The sequence below is a fragment of the Falco punctatus genome (genome assembly GCF_963210335.1).
Source record: "Falco punctatus genome assembly, chromosome: Z".
NCBI lineage: Eukaryota > Metazoa > Chordata > Aves > Falconiformes > Falconidae > Falco > Falco punctatus.
The window spans coordinates 12,700,860-12,715,877 of NC_137586.1; the positions used below are offsets into that span (position 1 = coordinate 12,700,860).

General features: G+C 39.0%; 1 protein-coding gene across 4 annotated transcripts in view; it reads left to right on the plus strand.

Annotated features, from left to right (window-relative positions):
- The first annotated feature begins 577 nt into the window (after positions 1 to 577).
- LOC308056773 (uncharacterized protein) overlaps positions 578 to 15,018 on the plus strand; it is a 62,218-nt gene continuing 47,777 nt past the window's right edge. For 2 of the 4 annotated variants that reach the window (XR_013924967.1, XR_013924968.1), the window contains exon 1: positions 578 to 13,500. Coding sequence is in view for 1 of the 4 variants with exons in the window: in XM_080372605.1 (XP_080228731.1) it covers positions 8,984 to 9,229; positions 9,770 to 9,880 (357 nt within the window). In the remaining 3 variants the exon portion in view is untranslated. The remainder of the gene's footprint in view (positions 13,501 to 15,018) is intronic. The other 2 variants (XR_013924969.1, XM_080372605.1) reach the window with 2 other exon arrangements.

Below are 15,018 nucleotides of genomic sequence, written 5' to 3' on the forward strand. Positions count from 1 at the left end.
AAGTAAGGCCTAATTATGATTTTGAAGATATTGATGCTGATGTTAAACCAATGTACTGAAACAGTCAGCTATTCCGGATCATTCTTGTCTTACAGCATAATGGAATTCTGATGTTAGCAATACATGGATACATATGGTAGGAGATTGATGAGATTGTAGCAGTGTGAAAGGATCAGGTTACAAGGAAGTAACACTTAAAGTAAGAAACAATAAATTCCACTAGAATACAAAATGTATGAAGATTCTACTGTTAGGTCTGTTGGAAACTGCTCTTAAACTTGCAGCCTTTCTGAGTCTGTGTATGTTTTCGGTTTGCGTCAATACATTTGCCCATATGACTTCTTTGTGAAAGGTAAATCCTGAAAAGTTCTTAAGACATGATAAGAGTGTTAAATTTCTTTTACTAAATATTTTCAAGCTTTGAGTGCAAACTGAAAAATCTGGGAAATGTGACAGCTGCCAATGCTAGCTAGTGTATTTATCACAATGGACATTGGTTAGGAAATGCTGTTTCACTGACAAAGGAAACAGAAATGCTCTATCACTACTTTTAGCCTAGAGCTCCCAGCCCCCCCCCATCTTTCTGGGATTAATTTAAGGATCTTGGTACAAAACAAAGGCTGAGAAAACCGAACGTTGGTAAGCACCATACTTTCTGTAAATTGGACATGAGTAACAAGAGAACCTGGGCCATCTCTATTACCAAAACAGCTTGGGTGCTTTGGGAAAAAAAAAGCCAAAAAAAAAAACTGCTTGGCTTGGCAGTCCTGTTGAAAAAACTGGTAAATAAATCTCTGTGTTTGGTTTGGTGTCAGGATTGTTTTGAACATGATTTTGAATATTCAAGTTTTCTGTTAAAATACTCTGAACTCTTAACTTGAGAAATTTGCAGTGCCAATAAAATTCACTGTAAAGCAAGTTTCATGAAAGTTTGCAGTGTTCAAACTCTGAAAAGGAAAATGATACTGGTGACAGTAATGCCCTACCTTTATATTTCCTAGTGTTTGGCTTTTATACTTCATACTGTCTTGATCTGTGATTTGGAGAAACAGCCCTAATAACTTGGGAGGTTATTTTATTTAGTGTCTTGTTTGCAAGTGTTAGAAAACCTGTCGTTTCTACCAGATGCTCCCAGCCAAAGGGAAAGGATACATATCAACAATGAAGTCTTTAGAAACACATTACCTCCTACTTAATTATCAGTATCTCTCTGCCCCACATACAGACACACTTCAGATCTTAGTTTCTAACCTGTGCCTATTTTTGTGTGGAGACTGAATGTTAGACTAGATATGAGACTTGATTTAGTCTTATATCTGAAACTCTGCTTTCAAGTAAGAATGTGTTTGTGAGTGGTCTTTGTTCATGTAGGTGTTGATGCTATTTTAGTTACATTTGTTCCTCTTTTTTCTGGATTTAATCCTTATCCCAGTGGTTTTTAGTATTGCTAAGTACTTCCGTTGTATTATTTAAACTGTTGTTTATTTTGTATCCATTTTTTCCAAGTTAGTTTAACGTTATCCTATTAAAAGATTTTTCTCCTCCAATGCCAATGGTGAGTCTATAACTATCTTTTCAGTACCCTTTTCTCCCCTCTTCCCTCTCTGCTGTCAGCCATTGCCTGACCCGGGCCTTGCAGAAATGTTTGTCTAGTGTGTGACTCTGAACATACAAGCAAAATGCTCATGCCAGTTTAGAAACTGTTAGGAGAAACCTAACAGGTTGACAACCTCCAGCTACTGGGTTAGTTAGGGTGAGCTCTTCCACTTCTGTGAAACAAAAGTCTTGTTGTGGCAAACTGAAGTACTGAAGTTGCTGGTGTGTAGTTTTGGTGGTGTAGCAGTCTGCTCTCTCCTTGTCTTGTGATATAATGTCAGAGGACATTGGCTCCTCCTGCATTATAAACATTCCTGCCAAAGTACTGAAAAACAGAAGAAAGAAGCTGTGAGGTCTTTTATACTTCTTTAGAGTGTTGTAGTCATGGATACTTTTGCTTTTAAAAGTATCAGCTATATTAAACTTGATCTCTCCTGTTTTCCCTAAAAACCCCTTTGGAAGTCCCCATATGCATATTATAAGCTTTCTCAGTCCTCTATTGAAATGCAAAATGGATTAGATATTTCTCCCAGGTGTCTCTCAGTGTTTGAGTTAAGTAGGTGTTAATAAAAATAACCCAAAGCATTAAACAGTCCAAATAATAAACCAGTTCCCCTCTCTGTTAATTAGGTTTTACTTATATACTACTGTGGTGATAATCCCACCTCTTCTCCAGCCGTGTGTAGTCTTCCAGGAAAAATTCAGTAGATTTCCTCATGTAAATAACAGGCAGAACTCCCTCTTCCTTTTTTTCTTCTTTTTAAAAATAAGATTTATTTTTATGTAGTTTCTACTCTGTAGATTGTCTTTAAAACTGACCTTGAGTGGTGATTCCAGATGTAACTGTATTAATAACTGTGATTTTTTCTTCTAACAGGGGCAACTTAACTTTCCACTTCTCTGCCATCAATGAACTGCTAGTAGATGACTTCTCACACAGCCGTGTGGCCAGTAATAGCTAGTAACCCTTAACTGTCACGGAGGGCCTTCAGGTCTTCCTTGACATATTGTTAGATCTATCCTGCAAGCCCTGCTTCACTCCCCTTAAGACCAGAAGGTATTTTGTGCTGAGTTTCCAAGGCACTGGAGGCAGGGAGCTTTTAATAGAAAACTCTTTTCTTTGCGGTTCACTTTACCTAGAATTACATCAAAGCCAAGATTTTCTTTAGTTGGAACATATTGCAGAATATCTATGTCCCATCATTATCTGTGTATTCCTAATCATGGAAATTAAATCCACTGGCTCTCACTATAACTCATCCTTGTTCTTTGAAGCCACTGTTGCCAGCAACACATAATATTCCTTCAAAGAGTGTTAAGATCTCCCAAGTGAAGCTCTGCAATATGTATAACAACAGTTATAATGGTTGGTAGAGCTCATTGTAAAGAGTAATATGGACACCAAGGCAAAACATACTGTTCACTTATTATTGAAAAGCATCCTTTTAAAGCAGAAATAATAAAATTAATAATTATGTAATCTTGCCATTATTTAAAATTAAATAAATCTTCGATGTTTTTCTTCCCTTTTGTGATTACAGAAATGCCCAGAAGGTCGGTTTGTATCATATAAGCTGATTATTCTGGAAAGGACTGTTTTATATGGTATGTGAATATATTATTCTGAAGAGTTCTTTATATTGGCTTGTATGTACATATTTCACTGCATCACTTTAATTACTGACTCTTGTTGAGAGTCTATACTTGCAAATTTTTCCTAGTTAGTAGGCTGTATCTTTGTTCAACAGTGGCTGTGTTAGCTGTTCTCTGTTACCCTTCAGTGTTAATGGATTTTCATCAAATATTTTTGCTGAAATTGATATTCATGGCAACCAATGGACTGAATACACTGCTCGTAGCCACCTGATTAAACCAGCTCAGCTTAGTCACAGGCAAAAGCACTGCTAAAACTCTCCATTTGTGCAGTTTGGGGAAAGAGATGGAAAAGATTTATCTTTCTGGCTTTGTCAGTGCACATCTTACATCTTATACTCCTTATACATGCCATACCAGGTTGTTTTGACTTTGTCGGTTGGGGATGTGAATGTGACCTGTGTGATAAACAACAAGGTTCCATCCCACTGTAAATTCCCTTGTACACCCCAATATAACAAAGAAAGCCATATTAATTTCTACTCCTGAGTTATGTAAATTCATAAAATAATGGCTATTGGTATTTCTGATTGATTTCTCTGAGTCAAAGTGTCCGTTGTTTTAACAGAGTAACAGTCCTGGCAGGAGCAGTAGCAAATAAAGTATCAGGTAATTTGTGGCACCTTTTTCAGAGCTGTCTATCCTATACATAACCCCTACGTCAGTAATATGTATAAAAACTTTCAAAGTGTTTTGAAATCATTCACATTAGCGTGAGAGCTGAGGTTTAAGGGAATGGTGTTGATGAGGAGTGTTAGTGTTTCTGTGCATTTCCTGCATGCTTTTCTTGGATCTCTAGGGGAAGTGTCTGGAGAGGAAGATATTTTTTTCTCCTCCTCAAAGCTGAGAACTGGTAGTGGATTTATGGGTAGCTGAGTTAATTTTTCTTATGTGCAAAAGCATCAGGTTGCAAATGTTCCCATTGGGAACTCTTCCTCCTTCTGGACTAATGCCCACTTTTGAATCCTGTTTCTACAAATTAATTACACTTGGCTTGTCATCCCTGACATAAGTGCCCTTGGTTTGGTAAAATAAAGCCTACATTTTGTCCTGCAGGGAACTAACAGATTCCACAGAGGTCAGTGATTTTTCTTTTTAACTATTACAAAAAAGATCCAAACATCTAAATAACGTAGCAGAGGCTTTCAGGGAAAGGGGGTAAGATCCTTTTTTTCCTGATGTATCAGGTATTTTCACTGCTGAAGTCTAGTTACTGTAATTCACAGATCTGGCAGATTCCAGAATGCTAGTATAGAGTTTCCCAAGAGGGATATCTATTTTGAACTGCCCAGGAGGGATGTCTTTACCTAATTTCACAGCTTGCCCTGTGAACATTTTTGCACATGCTTAGTTGGCCCTACCACTATTTTTTTTTTCTTGGAGGTCAGATTTCTAGGTATGGAACCATTCTTTTTCTCACAATTGTACATACGCGTTTTCCTCCCAATGGCTCTGTGATGCTTAATGGTGTGAGAAAAATCCTATCACACAGGACTGTATTTTGAGATACTGGTATGCAAAAGGGTTTGAGTGTCCTTTCCAGATAGCTTGCCAGTAGCTGTGAGCCTCTGTTTTCTCATTGCTCTACTGGACTGGTCATATACATCATGTCATGCAGAAGCCATACTAATTTCATCTCCCCTAGCCTCTGGGTTTTCTAGAAAATGGTCAGAGACTCTGAGATATTGTAACATACTCAGTAATTCACCAAATCTGCATGAGGGAAAGTTTCATCTAGTTTTAGACCTAAATAAAGAAGGTAATAAAATCTATGCAGGCAAAAAACTAAAACAAACTGTCATTTTTCCATATCTTCCTTAATGAAGTGTACCGTCTACATTAATTTAATTTACTTTTCTTGCAGTCCTTATTAGTAAAATAGAAAAATGCAAGCAGGTCTTCACTAAGTAAACACTAGTATGGGCATGGCAAGAAGCACTGGCTGGGTCTTAATTTCACTGTGAGGTCAACTACCTGTGATATTCTGAATTCCTGACTCTTGAAACTGAAATTGACTTCTCCCTGGAAAAATGGTCTAGGTCCATCACAAACTGAAGTCTCAGAGCAGGAATCATTAAGTGAAGTTTTGTGGTTTGTGCTACAGAAATGTCAGAGTACCTAGTAATCATATTTTCTTCTGAAGTTTAAAATCTGCAACTACATGACTATTCATAAATATAAGCATTCAAATATTTTCTGTATGTAAAAAAATTTATGTAATGTAAAAAAAGTACATTTTGCAAACTATCTAGTGAAGAAAAACACTAAAGCTAAGCTAATTTTCAGGGTCTTATTCTTACCTTGATTACACTGTTGCAATTCAGGTCACAGTGGGACACAAACTGTCAGTTACACAACAACAGCACTAGGCAATTTGTGTAATACCTACGTCTATCAGTTGTGGGTGAACTGGTCATTGCCAAAATGCGCTTCCTGGGGAGAACTTTGTTATACAAGCATTGTACTACTGGGAACTGGCAATGTAGTGTTTGTGAGAATAAAATACAGAAGGGTAGGTACAAGTTTCTGCTAGGATCTGTATTTTCATTAGTAGCTGAATATGAAGTATTCATTTTAAAAATTGAGATGTAAGATTTTAATTGATCATTTGACTTGGAATCTCAATGGAGAGACTAGCGTGAGCTGGAGATCCAATCTGGATTGAAGAGTTTTGCATGAGCTTATGGGATTGAGGTATCCACCTTGGCAGATGGAAATGGTCTTTACGAAAGACTTGCCACATTGCTGGACTTGTCTCAGTAGTCTCCTGATCTCTTCATGTACTTTTTATTTGGCTTTATATGAAGACAAAGAGTCCTGTATATAATTTCCTGTATATCATTAACATATATAGAGAGGTGAGAATGATCATTGTAGATCCAGAAGAAAGATTATCTTCTGATACTTGAAATAACAGAGAGATAGATACTGTGGATTAAAACCTGGAAATAAAATCTTCCCAAGTTCCAACTTGTAACATCAAATCAATATTTGGACCCATCTGAAAATGTTGAATCTGTTCCAAGGTTTTAAATGGGGGAATCATGATTATGTTGTGCAGGAAGACACTACAGGAAGGGACTAGGAAGCCTAGTTCCCTAGCTATGATAAGTAAAGGCAGAAAACAATGCATAACCAAATTCTTTTGGGAAAGTAATGACATTTTTTTGCCTGATTCTTTCTCCTGAAAGGCTCTTTCAAAAGCTCTTTTAAAGAGGAATATTTAGATATACTTATTCACTACTGGTTCTTACCAGCTGGTTCTTTTGGAATGTCATGGAATGAATACTGCAAAAGTTGCCTTTCAGTTTAAATACCTTTTCTCCACCACTGATGTCTATCCATCTGTATGTTTGCAGAGAGCAATATTATCTCCTTTCAGGCTTGGCAAAATAAACCTCTTTCCTTTCCACGTCTCCTTTCAGATCCTCCTGTTACCTCTTCACTGAAGCTCTTCTGGCTTCAGTTCATCTGATCAGACGTGAGGGATGAGAATGGCACACAGTATTTCAGATGACTTTTTTATTGTGTCTTGACATGAAACAAGCCTAGCTCTTTTTTCAAAGGCTTTTGTGTGAAATTGCCTGGGGTATCCCCCTGTATCAAGAAGACATGTTTCTTTTTCTCCAGTTGTGGCTACTGTCTGTGTGATAATAAAAAAAATAATCCCTAACACTGTGTAAGGTGTTATAAAGGCTAGTTCTGTACTGCAAGATACTTAAAATGTAGTGACACCAAAAGGCAAGATGAATGTTAAATCAGCTCACAGCTCACTTTGACAAACAGATTTAGAATCTGGTTGTGTTAATATCACAGCAATATACTCTTTATCACATTCAGACCAATTTAAATTAATTTAGCATGGCACAGGACAGAACATAGCTACCAATAGCAAAGAAGAAGAAAAAGAGAGAATAACACTAACTAGTAGTCAGCTATCAGTAAAACTGGATAAATGGGTTACTTAAAGCTGTCTCCTCCTGTAGTAATGCATAAAAATCTTAAAGCTTCTCTTCTTCCTTTGGTAATACATACTACGCAGCTGTGCTTTTTTTCAGTCTTCAGAGCACAGGTAAATTTTGCAGAGACAGGAGTTTTTCTCATGCATGGAAGAAAGCATGGAGAGAGGTCAGTGGGTAAATTGCTGCAAAATTAGAAATTGGCACTTATATAAGCTTATTATTATTATTATTCTTATAAAGAAAAAAAAGTACTGGGATTCCTGCAATATTTTTTTAAACTTAAGAATTTGAAATGTTTTATGTGCATTTAATTAAAATATGATCCAGTGATAAAATACCATAATGAATTTCTGTGTTTTTCAGCCTGCTTTCGATGTTTTCTTTACCTTTACACATAACTGGCTACTGAAGTTTAGAACCACATTACCACTCACCTTCTACAGTGGTACTGACTAAAACTTAAGAAATGGATCTTTGGCTGATAGACAAAATTATTTCCTTTACTGGCTCATCCCCAGTGAGGTGCCTGCAAAACATTCCAATTAAGTTTTAAGCACATAGTCCTTGTTCTGATATGGATGTGAAAATCTCTGGTCATAAAGATGGCATGAATGCATATTACTGGATGAAAGGAACATTTTTTGTGGTCATTTTAGAATGCCACTGAGTATCAGAAATCTAATCTCTCAGGCATCTGAATGAAGTTCATTGTCTTTGTATATTTCAAGCTTCAATGAAAAACTGGACATTTTGTCTCAGTTTTCTGGCTTACTCCTGAAATATTAGTGAACTTAGTTCCGAAACCCACCATCCCACTTGACAGCAAAAATCTCAGTAAATTCAGTAAGAAATTAGACTTGATACATATTCATCTCGATTATCCTGGAATGTCTTAAGTGTTGCCTGCTGTCACAGTTCAGAGGTTTATCAGTCATGCAGAAGACTTATTTATTTTTGTTGTTTTGTGCACTGGAAGCATCAGCTTCCCTGGTAGTAAAGCAGGCCAGGGATGAAATTGGTTCTAGAGCAGTCTTGCCTTTCTCTTCTCTGTGATGGGCATGAACCTGGATGGCCGCCACATAACAATGAGAGTCCTAGATGCCAACCATAAGGTCCGGAGGTGAGGTTGGAGGTCCATTTCCCTCTTCTTCCATCCTTGGTAGGTTTTTAAAATCAATACATGAGGTTGCTTACAAGCCTTTGAGTCCAGCCCCATTCCTAACCACCAGCTGTGCCGTAACTCAAGAGCTGCTATAAATGAAGAACCTCTGCCCCTGTAACCAGAATGAGTGTATGTTGGATGCAAATCATTGTGAGGATATGACTGTTCAGCACAGTTTCACAGATGGTATTTTCAGTTTGGGCTGAGCTCTGCCTCCCAGAAATGCTGGGTTTGGAACATTGCACAAAAACTTCCATGTAGGAACAAAGTGTAACTTCCTTGTACAGTTTTCTCTCTTAATTGGAGTGAGATGGATTTGATGGATGGGCTGTTCAGTGGATGAAGAATTGCTTGGATGGTTGGATCCACACAATAGCGGTCCACAACTCAATGTCCAGATGGAGATCAGTGGTGAGTGGTGTCCCTCAGGGGTCTGTATTCGGAACAGTACTGTTTGACTTCATCAATGACATAGATGGTGGGATTGAGTGCACCCTCAGCAAGTTTGAGGACAACATCAAGCTGAGTGGTGTGGTTGCCATGCCCTGAGGGACAGGATGCCATCCAGAGGGACCTGGACAAGCTCAAGAAGCGGGGCCATGTGAACCTCATGAAGTTCAACAAGGCCAAGTGCAAGGTCCTATACCTGGGCCAGGGCAACTCCCAGTATCAATACAGACTGGGGGACAAAGGGATTGAGAGCAGTTTTGCGGAGAAGGACTTGGGGGTACTGGTGGGTGAAAAACTCGACATTAGCCTGCAATGTGTGCTCACAGCCGAGAAAACCAACCGTATCCTGAGTGGCATCAAAAGAAGCATGGCCAGCAGGTCCAGGGAGGACCTCTGCTCCACTCTGGTGAGACCCCACGTGGAGTACTGCATCCAGCTCTGCAGCCCTCAGCATGGGAAAGACATGGACCTGTTGGAGTGGGTCCAGAATAGGGATACAAAAGTGATCACAAGGATGGAACATCTCTCCTATGAGGAAAGGCTGAGAGAATTGGGATTGTTCAACCTGGGAAAGAGAAGGCTCTAGGGAGACCTCAGTACTTAAAAAGGGCCTATAAAAAAGATGGGGACTTTTTAGTAGGGCCTATAGTGAGAGGACAAGGGGTAATTGTTTTAAACTAAAATATGCTAGATTCAGACTAGATATAAGGAAGAATTTTTTTATGATGAGGTGGGTGAAACACTGGAACAGGTTGCTTGGAGAGATTGTAGATAACCCATCCCTGGAAACATGCAAGGTAAGGGCTGATGAGGCTTTGATCAACCTGATCTGGTTGAAGATGTCCCTGCTGATTGCGGGGGTTAGGTCGGGGTGGGGGGTTGGGCTAGATGACCTTTAAGGGTCCTTTCCATCCCATACCATTTTATGATTCTGTGGTTCTTGTAGCTGCAGATATTGATTGAAAACCTTGAAGACTTCATGGATCATCTGCTGCATGTGAATCTCTACTGGAAGAGGCATGACTTACTAGGTGAAGTTGGCAGTCAGCTGTGTCCTGTAAGATCTACTGTTTTTTTGAAAAAGTGTACTTTTGGCTAGCTCCTGTGAAAACTTCTGCATGTGTGTGTTTGATGGGTGATCATAAGGGATTTTCTGGAACTGTGACTCTGCAAGTGCTTTTATTGAGTTTTCTATGATGTGAACTCTGAGGAGCTTTCATGGTTTTGGATGTCCTTTCCAACCTCAATAATTTCATGATTCTATGAAATACTTTTTATGCAAGTTGCAGCTACAATGAGAGCAGTGAGTCACTGCACTCTGTCTTCTCAGTTTCTACAGCTCTCCTGGACAGCCTTATCTGTTAACTTATGTCAGGTTCTTTCCATTTGGGAACAAACGGGCTACCTAGAGCTTTGATTAAAGAAGTTTTTTGGATACAGTATTCTGTAGAGAAGGGCAAGAGTTTTAGGAACTAGGTCTGCCCAGTTTCTAGTCTCAGAACTGATGGAAAAGCTCATGACATGGATAGAGTCACCATTTGCTTTTTCCACCATGACCTACTTCAGAGAGTTTGGAAAAAGAGTGGGAGCATTCTCATAAGGTAGTCTTCCCTTGACAGCAAACTTCGGGCAGTTCTTTAAGGTAGCTGGGTGGCAGCTGCATTTTAGTTTGTTTGTTTTCTCCCAAGTTAAAAAAAAAAACAACCATTTGATGTGCTCCTAGGGTCTCCATCTCCAGGGTCCCTGTAGTAATAATAATAGCTTTAGGAAAAGAGGATTTTTTTTTCTTTGTTTTATTTTGTTTGCTTTTGTGGGTTTTTTTATTGTTATCAGGGGTGTGTACAAAGAAAAAAAGACTGTGGCAAAGGCATGGGGAGTTTTGGTGCCTTCAGAGTTTTGGATCTGGGGCAAACACAGATAGGTGGTGATAGGCATGTCAGTCTGAGAACAGTTTCTGTCACCTGTAAAGACCCATTTCATGAGATTATTATCTGGAAACTAAAGGTGTCATAGTAAATCCTGTGTCTCCTTGGGGACCTCTTGGGTGTTCTGGTCTCCTGTCCATCCATGTTCAAGTGACCAGTTCAGTGAACAGGTTCTTCCAAAATCTGATGATACTGTTTCTACTTGAATTTCCACCCTTGCTGTTTTTCCCACAATGACACAGAAGGATTGAGCTATTGGCAGCAATAGCTTTTATACCTGACTAATTCACTTACCACTGGAATCTTGTATTTTACTTCTCAAAGGGGAGTGCAAACTTTTGGCAAACTCAACCGTGGAATTTGCTTATGATCTCTGTTCACAGTGAGCCGTCTCCTACCCTGAGGACTGCTGTGACAATACAACTTAGGTTGATAGAGCGGGAACTAATTTGCGGTTTGTTTAAAATGTCTTTTGGCATTTTTCAGCATCCTCTCTGCTATTATAAAGCTGGGGATAATATAGATAGGGAAGTCTCCAGCACACACACACAGAGTCTTGTTGAAGGCTCTGAAAAGAGCTTATCTTCTGAATGAAATTGCCTTATTGACAGAGCATAGCTTCTGGTTTTGTCAGAAGAGTGGTTTCCATAGTGATAGGATAACCCAGTTTTGTCAAAAAAAATAAGTATCAAAACGATCTTAATGCATCCACTCATATTTTCCTTCTGACTTTCACGGGATTAATGGATTTCTGTGCTCTGTTTGGGTACCAATACTGAACCTAACGAAGTATGGTAGATCTTGCAGAAGGAAAGTTGTTCAAAAGGTATTTTCAGCCTCAAGCCTCCAGAGGTTTGGATGAGCTTCAACTACTCATCTGAACACGCTGTACAATTCATACTACCTTCCTCACTTATACTGTAGTTGGGAAAGAGCAGTGATGCCTCACATTCTCTCTACACTTTTGCTCCTTCCTGGGTGCTTTGTTTTGCAATGTAGATGTAATCCAGAGCCTAGCTAAACACACATGCAAACATAGAAGAATTCGGGGTATTAAGAAACTTCTGTAAAACAAAACAAAGTGCCTTTTGGTTAATTTAAAAATAATCATGGTACTTGATTTACATATACTTTGGAACATCATCAAAATAACTGTTCCAAATCTATAATTTCAGCTACTGCATCTGGCACAGTCAGATTTAATTGGGTTAAAAAATGTAATCCTAGAAGTGTAATTTCTAAATCTTTGCACATTCCTGAGATTCCAAAAACATGCATACTTTTGTAAGTTAGCTTTTGCAAGATCAAGACCTTTGTGTCTTCCTTGCCCAATGACTTGATGAGAGTTGAATGCCCTTACCACATCAGCAGAACAGAGAACTGAAGGAATTCAGAGAAACCCTGGAGAACCTCTACAAATTAATTCATTCATTTGCTTCACCTCTGGAGGTAACAATTTTTTTTGTCAGTTAGACTCCTCTATCCTGCAGCCACCTTTTCAAAACTACAAAATTACAAGGTATGGCCACCACTTAGTTCTATTGTCTTTAATTCTGTATAGAAAAGGGATATGCACTTACTAGCTTTCTAAAATGGATATTTTAGTGCAAAATCATAATATAAGTTACCCTTGATTTGGCTGTAGATTGAAACAGGAAGCTTAAAGAATTGATTGTGCTCTACAAAGCCCCATGTATTCCTCAGTGTCCATTCAGGTCTGCCAACCTTCAAGGTACCCAATGCTAATGTGGCTAGAGAAGAGAGGCTGAAGGATATGTGAAGTCTCAGAATTTCAGCTGAATATCAAAACTGACAGTTTTGTTGCGTTTTTAAATTCTTCCTCTAACTTTATACATGCTGCATGTACTAGTTTACTTACAGACCATTTATTAATGGTCTATTTATCATGAGTGAATTGGAAAGTTGGTGAAATGTGTCGAGGAGTACTGAAGTCACAGCCTCTGAAGTGCTGACACACTACTGACACTGGCAAATAAATACCAATACTGGTGAATATAGCAGTTTCAGTGGAAATGGGGTAGTCAAACACTGGAACAGATTTCCTGGTGAGGTGGTAGATGTCCCAAGCCTGTCAGTGTTTAAGAAGCATTTAGACAATGCCCTTCACAGCATGCTTTAACTTTGGATCAGCCCTGAATTGGTCAGGCAGTTGGACTAGATGATTGTTGCAGGTCCCTTACAACTGAAATATTCTATTATTAGTTTTTTGCAACGGTTTTCAACTTTATGTAGAAATATACCTTTTGCATACACCTTCCACACTTCTGCCTGACCCTTTCTAGTTACATGCCTATATGACTTTTTGTAATTGTCTTTGTTCCTGCTGTCCTGAAATTGTTGCCAGACTCCCTGACTTTTGCTGTCTGCTGTGTCATTGATGCCATCACCTTTGTATAGGTCTGTTCCCATAGTGGTTTGTATAGCTGCTTCCAGTCCAAATCTTACCTGAAGTGCCGCCATCAGTCTGACAAGAAAATAAACACCACGATAGTGACAAAACAGAAGCTCTCAGAAAAAAATGAACTGCTTGCTCTCTCAGATGAGCACTGGCTTCTCTTGTTTTGTATGTACCTGACAGAATTGTGACACTTCTTGAAAATCATTATCATAATAATGATTAATTCTAATATGTCTAACATGGAAAGGGCTTGGCTCACTCATATCTTTAATGGCCCAAAGGAAGTGATCATCCCTGTTACTGTTGGAAGAAGCTGAAAATTACTAATTAAAGGTGAGTGTAGTAAATAATTTTCTTTTTATCAATCTGTTCTTAAACAGTATCATGAAATAGCTGAACATCTTGCTTAACTCAGTAATATTTAGAAATTCAGATGGAGCTGATTTTAAAGGCAACTTAAACTGATACGTATTAGGAAAAAGTGCCAGAATTGAAAATTAAAAACCAATAGGAATTAGAAAATTACTTAAATCTTAGTATTTTGAAGGAAACAGAAAGATGGTCTTAAACATTGACGTTTATGTGTGATAATGCCCAGTTTCTGCCACTGAGTCTTCATCCTCCTTTTTTTGGGCCTTTTCAATTCTTTCTTTATTGGTTAAGACTGCTGCATGCATTACTTTCATTCCTGAAGATGGCTGGATTACATTCTTAAAAAATCTCAAAAGACCTCACTTTTCACTAACTCAGAAGACAAAAAAAATGAGTTTTGTATATGAATTCAATATTTTGTATGAAAATGTAGGCGCTTTCTCTATTTTAACCACAATATAAATCAGCACAGAAAACAATGTAGGTTTTGGCATCTGTGTCATGTTAGTTTTGAATGATGAATACATACCAGGTTTGGGAATTAAAAAAGCTGCTTGTGTGGTATGTTGCAGTTTTTCCAGTGTATCTACAAGTACTTGAGTGTCGTGGTTTAACTCCAGCCGGCAACCAAGCACCACACAGCTGCTCACTCACTCCCCCCACAGTGGGATGTGGGAGAGAATCAGAAGGGTAAAAATGAGAAAACTTGTGGGTTGAGATAAAGACAGTTTAATAGGTAAAGCAAAAGCTGTGCATGCAAGCGAAGCAAAGCAAGGAATTAATTCACTGCTTCCCATGGTCAGGCAGCTGTTCAGCCACCTCCAGGAGAGCAGGGCTCCATCATGCGTTAACAGTTACTTGGGAGACAAATGCCATAATGCTGAATGTCCCCTCTTTCTTCTTCTTCCCAGAGCTTATATATACTCAGTATGATGTCATATGGCTTGGAATATCCCTTTGGCTAGTTCAGGCCAGCTGTCGTGGCTGTGTCCCCTCCCAACATCCCGTGCAACTCCAGCCCTCTGGCTGGCAGGGCCTGAGAAACTGAGAAGTCCTTGACTTAGTACAAACATCACCCAGCAACTACCACAAACAGCAGTGTGCCATCAACATTGTTCTCACGTCAAATCTGAAAAACAGCACTGCACCAGCTACTAAGAACACATACTCTATCCCAGCTGAAACCAGGGCATTGACCTTTCCATGTCCTAAATTCTCTGTTGTGCTCCTTGGCACATCCCATTAGGATTTCCCACTAAGCACAAGGAATCTTCCTTGGGGATTCACCTGCTCAGGGGTGTATCAACAAAATTACAGAAATGGAGGGCCATAGCGAGCAATGAGACATCATCTTATCTTAAAGAGGGTAGATTTAGAATAGATACTAGGAAGAAATCCTTCACTGTGAATGAAGCAAGACAGTGGAGCAGGTTGGCCAGAGCAGCTGTGGATGCTCCATCCCTGGCAGTGTTCAAGGCC